This window comes from Hydra vulgaris, chromosome 06 (assembly GCF_038396675.1).
Source record: "Hydra vulgaris chromosome 06, alternate assembly HydraT2T_AEP".
Taxonomy (NCBI): domain Eukaryota; kingdom Metazoa; phylum Cnidaria; class Hydrozoa; order Anthoathecata; family Hydridae; genus Hydra; species Hydra vulgaris.
This window is the reverse complement of record NC_088925.1, coordinates 43,630,001-43,644,996: the sequence shown is the minus strand read 5'-3', so window position 1 is coordinate 43,644,996 and position 14,996 is coordinate 43,630,001. Positions and strand designations below refer to the sequence as shown.

Below are 14,996 nucleotides of genomic sequence, written 5' to 3'. Positions count from 1 at the left end.
GTCGGACAGTTCTTCCCATTGAGAGGTTTCCTTGCTCGCGATAGGGACTTAGGTATAATTTCAAGTGTTTTAAAAACATATAACCGTCTTTATCGCATGCATCAACTTATTGCTAATATTAGCAGCTCCAGATCACAAAAGTTTACGGTAAAAGAAATTGTAGATGCAACTGAATTTTTAGATATTAAAACTTGGAGCCCAAAACATTACAAAAATCTTGCATTCAACCAAGGGTAAAAATACTCAAAACTTTTCAATTATTAATTAATTTAATAACTAACAAAAATTTTCAATTAGGAACTTGTTTCATTTTGTATATGAGCATTATAAAAAAGCCTACATTAAGGCATTCACTAATATCAATGGTTTTGGTCTGTCATACTTTTTTATGTTCAAACATACGGGTACTGTTCCACTGGTGGATAGTTTAGCTCATCTATGCCGCAAAGTTACACTGAAAAAAAGCAAAGATGGAAGACCTTATCTAATTAAAAGAATTCATTCCTGAAGAATTCAACGAGTTTTATAAAGAGCTGTACTCCTGGCCAACTGATGAGTGTGAGAATCTCCCTGATAGTGACTTTGAGGAAAAACTAGATTAATATGCTAAAGACTTAATTGGCATATTTAATGAACAGCCCCTAATATAAATAATAAAAAAGACAAAAAATCCACTCTAGAATTTGCAAACAACTTTGAAAAAGTACTGAACACACCAAAAATAACCAATCACAATTAAACTTGAAGAATTTTACACTGTAAAAAGCATGATGATATAACAATAGCAGAAGAATATATGAGACTGTTAGAAACTACACGCTGAATTTTTTATATTAAACATTACAGCAGAAACAACTCGCCTATTTATGTACTTAAGATGCAGAAATAAGCTTTGATAGCTGAAACTAGTATATTTAATTTGATTATTCTTCGATTACATTCCAAAAAATATCAAAATGTATTCAACAAAATAAACTAAACCTTTTTCTTTCTCTTATGGGCAATCAACTTCATTAACCTTGTTAAACTTTGTTTGACAACATTATATTAAAACTGTATTACCAAGTAGACTTTGAAACATAAACAATATTTCTTAAATAACTTTATTTTTAAGTTAATTTGCTCAAGATATCTAAAACCGGTTAACTTCGAGGTCCAACTTAAGCTGACGCTTTTTACGTAACCCAAAAACACGCAATGTTTTTTAAAATTGAAATTATTATGTTGTAAAATGCAAATGATTTACATTTCCAATATATTTCAAATGCATTTGGAACAAAAGTAAACTTTTGGAACTTGGGTTTAAGTACCAAAGTTGTTTTTGTAAACAACAAAAAGGTGGATAAAGGAATCAGGATACAAGGTTAAAAGATAGAACATTTGTATTTAAAAAAAAAATTTCAACTAAAAAAAAAAATCAAAAAAAACTTCAAAAAAATTTCAACTCAAATAAATATAAACAGAACAGAATTTTTTTTACACTGTTTGTAGGGTTAAAAAAAAATAATTTTTTTTGTAAAATTATAAAAACAACCAACATATAGTTTTAAATTTTAGATAGATTTAACAGCTGTAAAAAAAGTCCCAAATAAGCAGTTTACGATTGTAAAAGGTTTTAGAAAAAACATTTCAACTAGACCATTTATTTTTCTTTAAACTAAACGTCGTTTTTTGGAGAAGTTTCTTCAATTTTAAATTAATGTAAAAAAAAGCAACTATTTACATAAAACTATAAACTCCTATAAAATATGCAAAATACTATAGTATCCTTAGATTCATACATTCGTTGACAGTTAATGTTCTATATCGCTATAACGACAAGAGTTTAACCGGCAACCGAGAAATAAAAATATAAATAAGATTAAATATTTTTAACTTAACATAAGTGAATTCTGTAAAAAAATTTATTTATTAAAAAACATGTCGAAAATAAACACTAGAAATATGAACAATAAGAGGAAAATAAAACGTTTAGTAAACCGTCACTTCCGTGTTAGAAACTGTATTTTTAGCACTGCTAACCGCAACAACAACATCGACATTTATTTGTTGCTCATCGTATTCTTGAAATGGTGTACCATCTAAATAAAAAAACATAAATATATAAATATGAAAAAATTTATAAGAACCTTTTAATGTAATATGATAAGATTCAATATATACAAAAAAAAAAAAAAAAATTAACCTGCTCTTATTTCTGTCACCACAGTTGTCATGGCCGAGGCAACTTCTTCTACAGCTGCAAGAAGATCGGCTTGCAAATCGTCTCCCATTTGATCGCTTACCTCTTTAGCACCAGATTTTCCTAAACGTAATATATAAAACATGTATCAAGAGCACATAAGCAAATACAAAAAACCAATTTATGCAATATTTACCGAATGCTTCTTTAACCTCCCCATTCACTCCTCTCATTAAAGTCGATGACGTGTTACTTGTTATGCTCACAATCGACGGCCGAGGTTCATCTGAGACTCGCGGAACAATACGAGGCGAGTTAATTTGATTATTCTGTAATAAAAGTGAATAAAAAAACAAAACAAAAGAATTTATTGTGACTATTTAATTCTGATAATGTAAAAATATATTTTTTTAAGAATCAACTAAATTGGATTTTATTTGTACCATAACATTTTATCTACAATATCTATTACCATTATTTCACACATCTATAAGAAATTCGAAAAAATAAAACATTTCAACATCAAAATGAGCATGCAACCGTAAAAAATTTCATAAAATAATAAAAATATTTTTTTAAGTATCGTATTTAAATCAAATTATTCGCGAAAAAATCACGAAAAAAAAAAAGAATAAATAAAAAAAGAAACATATACATCAGAAAAAATGTTGTCATGAAACATAAAAACCTCTTCATAAGCACAAAAAAAAAAAACTTTCGCGTTATGGACAGATAATTAAAAAAACCTAAAAAAAATAACTTTTAAAAGTCCCTATCCAGTATTACCGAGAACTTAATTGCACAGATTTTTTTATTATATCAAATATATAATATATTATATCAAATTACTATTTACAATATCTTAATTTGTATATATTTTAACATATAATATTAAACATGGACCATGATTTTATCGAAAACCTGCATCAAGCTCACATCATAAGTTAAACGCCAATGTCTAATCTTGCTCTGTCAAATCCAAATTGCGTATTGATAACATGACAGTCGAGAAAAGTGTTAACTGTTTGACAGAGCTGTGCCTTCAGTGTTCTACAAAAGAGAACAGAATGATCATGAAAAACGGTATTAATGAGGCATTAGTTTGGGTTAACAAGAGCAAGACCAAACATTAGTAGTATAAGCAGAAAAGTAATACATGATTTTATAACCACAAATTAAAACTTAAATCCAAATGTGTTAAACAATAAACAACATAAATTGACTACTCAAAAGTTTTGCCAATTAAATTACTCACAACAAAAATCAACACGCCATGCATACATTGCATTATATTAATTTGAAAAAAAACTATATATATATAATTTAGATTACACCATTTTGTCTTTGACAAGTAAGTAGCTTTTTCAGCTTCTTTCTAGAGCAAAATAATATAAAACTAACTTATTAAAAACCTGTTTATGGTGCCTCACTCTGTCTCCTATTATATGATATGATATCTCTGTTCATTATATCTTAGTATTTGATTTGATTCTCTTTGGCTCGATTCTCGGGTTATCTCTTGATTATCTGGTTATTTCTTGATTATCTCTTGATTCTTTGGCTATGCTTGTATATTCTCTTTAAACTTAACGGTTAAAGAAATCAGAAAAAAGAATTTAATAAAACTTTAAACTTTAACATTAAATGACTTAAACAATGTTTTATATTACTACAGCAATATACCCAAGCTCTTTTTCACTCTACATATTGGTTCTTACTAGTGTGTCCTTGGTAGTGTGTCCTTGGTAGTGCCGCCTCTTTCTATTGGACAGCTCTAAAACTTAGTTTTATGTTTCTAAGACCAACTGGTATTAAGGATTCCCAAGCTCGGTGGTAGCTATCAGAGGCTGATTTGAATAAAAAACCTTAAAACACCAGCATTTACAGTGCCATGTTGTGTATAAATGGTGTCCTTTTTATTGATTTTGGTTTTCAAAGTTTTTCATCCATTGGGTCTTAAAACTTGTCTCACTTACTACATGCTCTTTGTGAAATCAGTTTAAACTAGGCTACATCATCTTCGGCTTGCCAAGTTGATGGCTTTTATCCCTTGATTTACTCAAGGGATAAAAGCCATCAACTTGAATACTCAAATAGCTACATTTTTTTTTAATTCTGATTCACTCCTAACAAGGCTGGATGCAATCACTTTTAAGTTGGGAGTTACTAAAAAAAAGAATAGAATTATAGAGCAACGAAACGGTCAACAGAAGAATTATAAAATTGAAAGTTATATGAGTCAGGAAAACATGAAGATGGGAGAGAGTTCCAAAGGGTTAAAGTACGGTGAAAAAGACTAAACAAATAAAAGCTTTTAGAGCATGTAGGGACAGATACATTAAAAGAATAAGACTTTGCTGAATGACGAATCAAGCGAAAATGAGTTTTAGCTGATGGAATTAGAGATGATAGCTCCTTTGAGCAGCAACCATGAAAGTATTTGTAGAAAAAAGAAAGAGATGCAAGCTTACAACGATGGGAAAGTGGCTCAAGCTCAGCAAATAGAACGGGTCCAACTACATTTACAATATGTTTTTGGACCTTGTCTAGAAGAGAAAGAGCATCATTAGAAGAACCAGCCCAAATATGACAACAGTATTCCATACAGGGATAAATAAGAGATTTGCAGAGGTAGAGAATGGAATCAGGAGAGAAAATGGTAAGCATGATAAAGAAAAGCAACCTTAGCAGATTTTAATTTAGCAATTGATTGAAAATTGATTTCCATAAAAGGTCAGTTGTAAACGATAATCCAAGAAGACGTAAAAAAAGTGGACTCAGTGAGAGAGTTGCCATTCATTAATATAGGAATGTTGAAAGTACTGCAATAGTTGTTTGCAGTATAACTGAGTTTTGTTGGAGTTAAAATTTACAAGCCACTGTAAACCTCAATCTGTTACAGAAGTGAGATCAAATTGAAGATTGGCTGCCTGTTCTAAGCGATCGTAAAGAGAAGACTTGAGTATAAAGTTGAGTCATCAGCAAAAAGAGCTACTCTAGATGTAAGGCTGTCGGGAAGATCATTAATGTACACTAGTGGCCATAGGAATGGACACCCCTGTAATTTTAACCATTTTTAATAGAAAAGTTGACATATCATGCATTTGGTGGATTTAATTATTTATTTTTATATTTAAACCACATCATCTATTATTTGGCTTATAGGAAATCGCAAATTTTAATTGTTTATATCAATTTTAAACATAATTATGGATTATTATTGTTAATTGGTGTCAAAAATGAGTCATTGCTCTGCTAATGGGTTTCTCTAGTAAAAGGTGAATGTCTCATTATTTTTGTGCTTTTGTGAAAATTAGTCTATTTATTGTGATCACTAATAGTTAATTACGTTATTAATTAACATTTTTATCCATGAATCTTTTAAGCTATAAATACAAGGTCATTGTTTTGTAGTCATTTAGTTGAGTTTCAACAATTACTGGTGAAAAGTCGACAGTGCTCTTGAAGATTTAGTGTGTTTTTTAAAACTGTACTTTTTGGTGACCAATATCCTTACGTCATTTACAATGACGAAAGGATATTGGTCACCTACAAAACGATACAAAGCTGTTGCATTACGTGGAGAAGGTTATTCATGCATGGAAATCGCCAAAAAGTTAGGAAATGGAGCAACAAAATCTGGAGTGAGGAAGGTGTGCAAAAGGTTTAAGGCAACCAATACCTTCAAAAATATGCCAAAAAATGGAAAAATTAAGAAGACAACTGCCAACGATGACAGGATGATAATGAGGCTTGCACTTAAGAACCAAAGAGCAACTTCAGCTGAAATTAAAAATGATTTAGAGGCCGCCGGAGTTTCGGTTAGTTCAAGAACAATTCACCAAAGGCTTTTTGAAAATGGTTTAAAAGCAAGAAGACCCAGAAAAAAACCATATTTAAACAAAAAACAACGAAAGAATCGTTTGGTTTGGGCAAAAGAACACAAGGAGTGGACAAAGGAAGACTTGGCAAGACATATTTGGAGTGATGAAAGCAAGATTTCCATTTTTGGAAGTGATGGAATCAATTATGTGAGAAGAAGGCCCGGTGAAGATCTTTTACCTGAGTGCACATTGGTTACAATGAAGCATCCCATAAGTGTAATGGTGTGGAGATGCATGACCAGAGATGCTGTGGGTCGTATCCACATAGTGGATGGTACTTTAAACGCCAAAAATACCAAGAAAACATATCAGAAGCCAAATCACCCCCATCGATCAATGATTTGTTTGAGGGCAAAACAGAAACCTGTGTGTTCCAGCAGGACAAAGCTACATGCCACACCACAAAAACTGTCAAAAATTGGTTTAAAGCCAAAAAGATAAACGTTTTGAAGTGGCCTGGAAACAGTCCGGACCTGAATCCGATAGAAAACCTGTGGTCTCGACTGAAAAAACTTGTAAGGAAAGAAAAACCTTGGAACAAGCGACAATTAATAGAGTCCATAATCAAGTCCTGGTTTCACGTGATTAGCACTGAAGATTTGGGCAATTTAGTGGACTCAATGCCTCGTAGGATTGCTGCAGTAATAAAAAATAATGGATATCCAACAAAATATTAAGTTTTTTTTTTATAAGCCACTTTTTTAATAACATGTTTTGTAAGCTGTAAAACTTAAATTTACCATAACTTGCCACTTTGTCATTAAATTGTTATATTTTTATATTAAAATTGTGAATTTTAATCAAAATATTAGTTTTTTTAGTCTAACCACATCAAAAAGTAATAAACAATATAGAAAAATATGGTTATTTTCTTTTAAAAAACACACCAAAGTGAAGTTTTCATATATTTTGAAGGGGTATCCATTCCTATGGCCACTAGTGTAGATAAGAAACATAACAAAACTGGAAATAAAGAAGAGTGTTGGCCTTCGAGGATGACTTTAATTAAGCGGTTAGAAAGTAACAATTTGGCAATCTCAAAAACTTTCCCAAACACGCCATATAAAACAAGCTTATCGAGAAGACCAGCATGTCAAACTTTGTCAAAAGCCTATGATATGTCAAGAGCAATAGCCCTAACCTCTCCGCCTCCCTCTAATGCACTATAAAATCTTTCAGTCACAGCAGTTAGCAAGTCAGCTGTAGAGCGAGAGGATCGAAAACCATATTGATTGTCTGACAGTAAGTTATTTGACTCAAGATGGGATGTGAGAAATTTGTTTATCAAAGACTCAAAGCTTGCTTATAACAGAAAGACGATAATTGGAGGGGTCAGAATTTTCACAGGAGTTTTTGAATATTGGAACAACAAAAGCCATTTTCCAGCAAGCAGGAAAACAAGACTCAGTCAAGCACTTTGCCAAGCACATACTTTGCCTAGACATGCACTTGCATATCAATTGACTAATTAGTCAGAAAATCAGGTTTAATTATTCTGACTAATATTTTATGAGTTTTTGTTAAGAACCTCTTCATACACTTTTTTTCTTTGTTCTTATCATTTTTCTTCTTTACAAGACTTTATGTTTTATTTTATGTTATTTCTGATCAATTTAAATTAGACTACCCTCTTTATCCATCAGCAAATGCTGTTGATATGAAACTAAACTAAAATACTTAAACTTTAACTGTCACCACATTAGCTGTAGTACCACTGACCCACTGCTGGCACTCAAGGTTTTGTAGTTCTTAACCTCTGTTACTTAAGTTACCGTGTGACTAATTATTCCGACATTATTTTCAAATTACTAACTCTTATATTTATTGCTGCCCCAATCTTAACCATTTAAGTAGCAGCAACTCCCTTTTCCTCCCATTATTTATGGTCATATCTTTAAGTAAAAAATTAAATGTCTGTTAGCTATAACAACATATATTATATATATATATATATATATATATATATATATATATATATATATATATATATATATATATATATATATATATATATATATATATATATATATATGTATATATATATATATCACCATATGAAGTCTCCTAGGCATACTTTCAACCAACTTTGAACACTGATCTTTATTAGCTTCCAGACACCAAACTCGTCTGATTTCATCCTTCAAGGATTCTGTAGATGTACATTTGGTTCTATCAAAATTATCTTTGATGTATTTCCACAAATTTTCAATCGGATTAAGATCCGGACTATTTCCAGGCCAAGGAAAAACTTCAATTTTGTTGTCTACAAACCAAGCCTTTGATATTTTTAGAGGTGTGCCTTGATCACATGTTGTAGTCAACCTTTCCTTAATCTCTCTTGCGCTTATAAAAGGGGACTTTAATACCTCTTGTCGTATTCTTAAGTCTGTCTTCGAGGAAGTAACCTTTGGCCAACCGCTTCGAGATCTTGAAGTAAATTCCCCTGTTTCTTTATAAAATCTAATAATCTTGGTCACAGAGCTATGGGAAACTCCAATAATTGTCACAATTTGCCTATGCGATTTGGAAGTGTGGTTATATAAAGCAATAATTTGGGAACGAACTTCAATTGGTATTTCTTTACTTTTACCTATTGGAAAGTACTAGAATATTGAAATAAAATTGTAATGCGATATAATAAAATGACAAACCTGCTTACGGTATATAGATTTATTAATTTATGTGATGATATTGTTAAATATCCTTTGACATAAAATTACTCAATTTGTGTGTGTTTGTTTATTGATCACTTAATGTGTTTGCAATTGAATGCGGTGTAAATTCCTTTAGGTTTTAATTAAAGCATGTCATATATATGTATATATATATATATATATATATATATATATATATATATATATATATATATATATATATATATAATTTATCATCAAAGTTCAATATTAATTTCATACATTGAAAAAATAATGAAATTAAACAAAATTGTTAAGTGGTTCTAAACTTTTTTCGGTACCTGTATATATATACATTATATATATATATATATATATATATAAACATATATATTTATAGATAGAAAGATAGTTTAAACAAACATAGCGAGGTTTAACTTCCTAATTAATCATAGATATGTTGTTAGCTATATACAGTGCTTTAAAGCTACATACAATGCTTCTAAGCTACTGTACTTTAGATATACTATATATATATATTTGTCACTTGTCTATATACAGTGCTATATAAAGTGCTTCGTAAAAAATACAGTTAATGCAAATAAAAATAGAGTTTTACAGTTATTATGCAATAAAATATAGTTTTTACGTAAAAATATAATTTAAAATGTTATTTTTTAATATTTTGTAAATACAATTGCTTTAATTAACTGTTTTTTTTGTATTTCTTGTTTTTCACTTCTAGTAGAAAATTCTTTATAAAAAAAGTCATATTAAGCGCAGAATTACAAAGAAAGAATTTGACAAAATGCAGTTTACAAAAATCATTGAAGATTTTTAACAAGGGTAAAAACTGTATTGTTAACACCAACAATTTTAACAAAAACTAATAAGGAGGAGCATCCTAAACACTTTGGACGCCTTCCTGTTGGAACTACATACAGAACTATCTCTAAAAAAATATAAAATTGTTTTGTCACCTTGCTTCCAAAAACCATTAACAAATCATAAAAAGATGAAAAAAAGGCTGACTCTTGCCCAAAAATACAAAATTGAACCCTTGAACAGTAGGGAAAAAATAATGTTTTCTGATATAAGCACCTTTAGAACCATCTAATCAGTTTGAATATATGTTAAATGACCATCAAATATGAATTGTTACCACAACAAGTACACAGTTAGACAACTATGAATATGTTCTTAGATGTACTAGAAAATCATCTCTACAACATTTTGGTCTAAAAACGCAACTTTTTGAAAAGATAGTGCCCCTTGCCATAAGCAAATAACGTCATAGAAGTACTTTGATCTAAAAACTTTTATGTGTTCAACTGACCTGGATCTGAGCGCTACATAGAAATGCTGGAAATACATGAAAAATAAGCTGAAAAATTATCACTCTATTCATAACTTCCATTGATGATAGAAAAAGTAAAAAAGTAGGTTTCTGAAATGTCTAAAGAATATTTCATTGTTTTTTCCTTAACTTTTTGAGTCACAACACAGATTCATCTGATCATCATCTGATCGTTATATGTGATCATAATCTTATCATCATATCTGAAATTAAAAATTTGTTTTACCATTTTCAGTGGTTAAAATAATTTTGAAGTTAAAAAAATGAAAAGTGACATATATCATAACCATAAATCTCAGAAATTAAAGAGAGTAATTAGGAAGCATTACCATAAAAAGACAATTGATTAGCTTATTATTATTTAATTGTTATTAAAGTTTTAATTGTTGCTTAATCAGCAGTTATAATAGTACAATTGATCAACATTCTTTAAGTAACAAAAGCTTACTTAAAATATTCATATCAAAGTTTTACTTTCTGCCTAAAGGCCATCACAAAGAAGATTACTGAAAGAGTCCCAGTCAGCATTAAGGTAGTTGTAAGAGGTACAAGGATAGGAGGATTCTGATGATGAAGAAGAATGAGATAATAGTTCTTGTGATCTTAGTGTTGATGGTTATCTTTCTTTAATTTGTAAAGACTCCAATAGTCACATGCTTGGCCTGGACATTTACATTCGTAAGAATTCGCCCATTTGTCAGGAAACTTGTTTTCCAGACAACCTGAATAATTTACTTTCTCTACTCAACTTATGTCTTGTTTCTGATCCTAGATAGTGCTTAGTTTCTCCACATTTATCCTTAGGTGCTTCTGATCATGGTTTGATCTTTTTAAAACTATTATCTCATCCTCCTATCATTGTACCTCTTACAACTACCTTAAAGCTGACTGGGACTCTTTCAGTGATTTTCTTTGTGATGGCCTTTAGGCAGCTTTTGATAAAGTTTGGCAGGCTGGTTTTCTCCATAAGCTTTCTTCTTACGGTGTATCAGGTAACATCTTCAAGATTATTGAATCCTTCCTTTCCAATCATAGTATAAAAGTTGACCTCGAAGGGCAGCACTCTTCTTCATATCCTGCAACCTCAGGGGCTCCTCAAGGTTTTATCCTTGGCCTTATACTATTTTTAATTTACATTAACGATCTTCCAGATATTCTCACATCTAAGGTGACATTGTTCGCAGATGATACTACCATTTATTGTCTTGATAAGAAGCCAACACTCTCTGATTGCTTGGAGGGGGCATTTGAGCTTGAAAAGGATCTCACTTCTGCTGCAGCATGGGGTTCTCAGTGGCTGGTGAACATTAACTCAATAAAACTCAATTTTCTTCAGCTAACTGTCATCGTAACAATTTTGATCTTCCTATATTTATGATATAGGAAGATCAAGATTGTAAATGTACTCGAACTTTTACTTCCGATCTTTCTTGGAAACCATATATCAAATCAATTGCAAAACTAGCATCTACTAAGGTTGCATCTCTTTATCATGCTCAACACTTTCTTACTCCAGATCCTATTCTTTACCTCTATATATCTCAAATCCGTCCTTGTATGGAATACTTTTGCCATATCTAGGGTGGATCTTCCAATGGTGTCCTTTCTCTTTTAGACAAGGTACAAAAAGGCATTGTAAACATAGTTGGATCTACTCTTGCAGCCAACCTCCAACCATTATCACATCGTCGTAATGTTGCTTCTCTTTTTCTTTTCTACAAATACTATAATGGGCACTGTTATAAACAGTTAGCGCCTCTTGTGCCATCTATTTAAATTCAGTCTCGTGTTACTTGTCATTCAATTAAGTCTCATCCCTTTTCTATGACTATTCCTAAGTCCTTTAAAAACTCTTATTAGTCTAGTTTTTTTCCCATGGACATCAGTTCTTTGGAATTTGCTTCCTTTATCTTGCTTTCCTGATTCATATAATTTGCAATCTTTTAAGTCGTCTGTCAATCGTTATCTTGCTTTATAAACTTCATCTTTTATCTTCCAGTAACTTCCAACTCTAATAGTGGTTGCTTTCAGCCTTGTTGGAAACAAAGATGTTGAAAGAAAAGAAAAAAAAAAGATTAGAATATTATTTTTTCAACATATCAAAGTTTTACTATTGATCAGAAAACTATTTTTTCATGCAAGACAATGCTTCTTGTCAGTGCAGTAAACTATTTTTTTCATGCAAGACAATGCTTCTTGTCAGTGCAGTAAACTCAACAAAATATAAAAGAAAAGGAGTTTTAAAATATGAAAATTTGCACAATCACCGGATTTAAGTTCAATTACAAAAACAAATATGCTTGGATGGATAAATGATTGTTGTGAAATAATTGGCGGTCTGTCTTTACATCACATAATTCTTAGCATATGGCTATGCCACTAACCATTTATGCTCAGAAAATTATTTTTAATAATTTTTAATTAGCTCTTTTTATACAACTAGTATTTTTCTTTATTATTTTTTACTTATAATATTTAAAAAAATACATGATATCAGGAAATAGTAACTCATATTTAAATGTTTTAATTTACTTTAGTAACTGCAAATTTAAAGTTCAACACATTTTTTTTATATATTAAAAAAAGTTAGTTAAAAAACTAGTGGTGTATATTACAAGTATTAGTGGTGTATATTTAAACAAGCATGGTGTGTATATTACGACAAGTATTAGTGGTGTATATTATAACAAGTATTAGTGGTGTATATTACAACAACTATTAGTGGTGTATATTACAATAAGTATTAGTGGTGTATATTATGGCAAGCATTAGTGGTGTATATTACAACACATTGATTATTAGTTAATCTATTGATGGTATCGTACACAGAGCAATTTTTGATAAAATTAGGATAAGTATAAAAAAATGTATTTTTCATAGTTTTTATAAGGTTGTCAATTTATCAGCGATTATGATAATGTATTCAAATTGGTATTGAAATTCATAAAACAAGCAATAAATAAATGTTAAACTTTAAGAATCTTCTGCTGAAAGTTCACTATTTAGCACAAACAACTTGTGTGCATGATGCAATCAATATATTGATTATAAAAATTAATAACAAACATATTAAATACAATAAATTACTTTAACAAGTATACTAACTTTATTTTTTTTAAACATTTACCTTTAACAGTTTCATTAAACCTTCCAATTGCACCATCAACTCACGACGTGTTTCTTGAAGTGCAGACATTCGCATCTCTAACTCATCTTTTCTGAGCCTCAGCACACGAAGTTCTGTGAGAAGATTTGGATCACAACCTAGTTGTTGAGCATTGTTAATTGTTTCTTCGTGTTCTGCTTTTAGCTGATTGATTTGATGAAGGAGAAATCTATAAATAACAACAATACCATATGTACCACAACAACAACAATTAATATATATAACTATATATATATATAAATATATATATATATATTTATAATTCTAATATAAAAGCAAATGTTTTATTTACTAAACAATAACAACAACAAAAACATAAAAAAATATAAAATATTTGATACATACTTATTTTTTTCTTCTAAAGAAGTAATAATTATTTTTTGTTCAGCAGAAGTATTAAGAGGTAAACTACGACTTTCGGTCTGCAAACTCTGAAATGAATCAAATTGTTAAAAAAATATTTTCAAACTAAATAAATTTTATCAATTATCTCAGTCAAGCTGGTTGCAGCAAGCAAACCTTTCTGGTTATGACACTTACTGATCCTTAACTTAGCTAGTAAAAAGATTGACTTGGTAAAGGCCTAACTTACCTAGTTGAAAGATTGACTTGGTAAAGGCCTAACTTACCTAATAGAAAAAAACTCTGATACAGAACTCCAAATTTAATTGCAAGCAAGGAGATGAGGAGCTCATAAACCTTAGATGATTAAATCCTGGTAGTGGTAGGTTTCACAATAAAATTACTTTCCTGTTTTGAAAAACAGGTTAATGCCAGGAAGCATATGTAAAAATTTGTTTCAGATTTTACAAAATCTCATACTTATATTAGAAAAAAGCAATTAAATATAAAAAAAAAATCAAGAAAAATATGTGATATTTATTTGTTAATTTTTGAACCAAAATATACTTTATAAAATATTGGACTTGACTACATAATTTTCCATAACAACAAAAAAAAAAAGTCCTCTATTGCCTTTCTTTTTAATTTTTAGATGTGTTGGAAAAATAATAGAAAAAATAAAAAATAAAATATGGCTGAAATGACTTTTTTTTTTTTTAACTCTTATTTAAAAAAAAAAATTGTAAATAAAAAGCATCCATTTTTTTGATTTTTGTGGCCAAAAATCAAAAAAATGCTTCAATTTGGATAAAACAAGGCAGATTAAAAGATTAGGCTATAGATAAGCAAAATCTTATAATCTTATAATAAGCAAAATCTTATTTATAGTGTAAGTAAAATGTAGTTCAAATGATGTTGTTATTCAAGATTATGTGCTTAAATTAAAAGCAATGGTTTTGCCTCATTGAAGGTGTTTTTTTTATATGTTTTTTTGATACATAAAGTGATAAAATCAAGTGAAGAGTGGATTATTATATCTTGTTTGTAGGTTAATAAAATCTACTTTTAAATGACAATTAAACAAAATTTAATAAACCTTTTTAAATTCTGAAAATCATCCATTCAATAAAAAATATTGCTACAAAAATATTAAAAGTTGTCTTCGATGGAGCTGGAAAAACTGCAAGAAATTAAAGTTCAATATCCCCTTAAATAATTGCAAAAGAAAAAAAGATGGCTGCTCCAAGCTGCCCCTAAAAAAGATACGCAAATTTGAAAGTGTCTCTCTATACTGAAAATGCAATTTTATAAAATTTTAAATAAAATAAATAAATCATTTTCTAAGAAATTAGTTAGTAAATTATTAAAATAGATTGTTAAATCCACAATGTGAAAGATAGGTTTGTCTATGTACCAAATTTCAGGTCATTCA

At 29.7% G+C, this 14,996-nt stretch overlaps 1 protein-coding gene across 3 annotated transcripts in view; it reads right to left on the bottom strand.

Annotated features, from left to right (window-relative positions):
- Positions 1 to 1,364: 1,364 nt before the first annotated feature.
- The window catches only part of LOC100197837 (dystrobrevin beta), a 53,719-nt gene continuing 40,087 nt past the window's right edge, over positions 1,365 to 14,996 (bottom strand). For 2 of the 3 annotated variants that reach the window (XM_065800213.1, XM_065800214.1), the window contains exons 17-21: positions 13,568 to 13,653; positions 13,184 to 13,391; positions 2,379 to 2,511; positions 2,186 to 2,305; positions 1,365 to 2,081 (exon numbers count right to left, since the gene is read on the bottom strand). In XM_065800213.1, the coding sequence (XP_065656285.1) occupies positions 1,972 to 2,081; positions 2,186 to 2,305; positions 2,379 to 2,511; positions 13,184 to 13,391; positions 13,568 to 13,653 (657 nt within the window). In that variant the 3' untranslated portion in view covers positions 1,365 to 1,971. Of the gene's footprint in view, positions 2,082 to 2,185; positions 2,306 to 2,378; positions 2,512 to 3,040; positions 3,233 to 13,183; positions 13,392 to 13,567; positions 13,654 to 14,996 lie in introns of those variants that run through there. The other variant, XM_065800215.1, reaches the window with a different exon arrangement.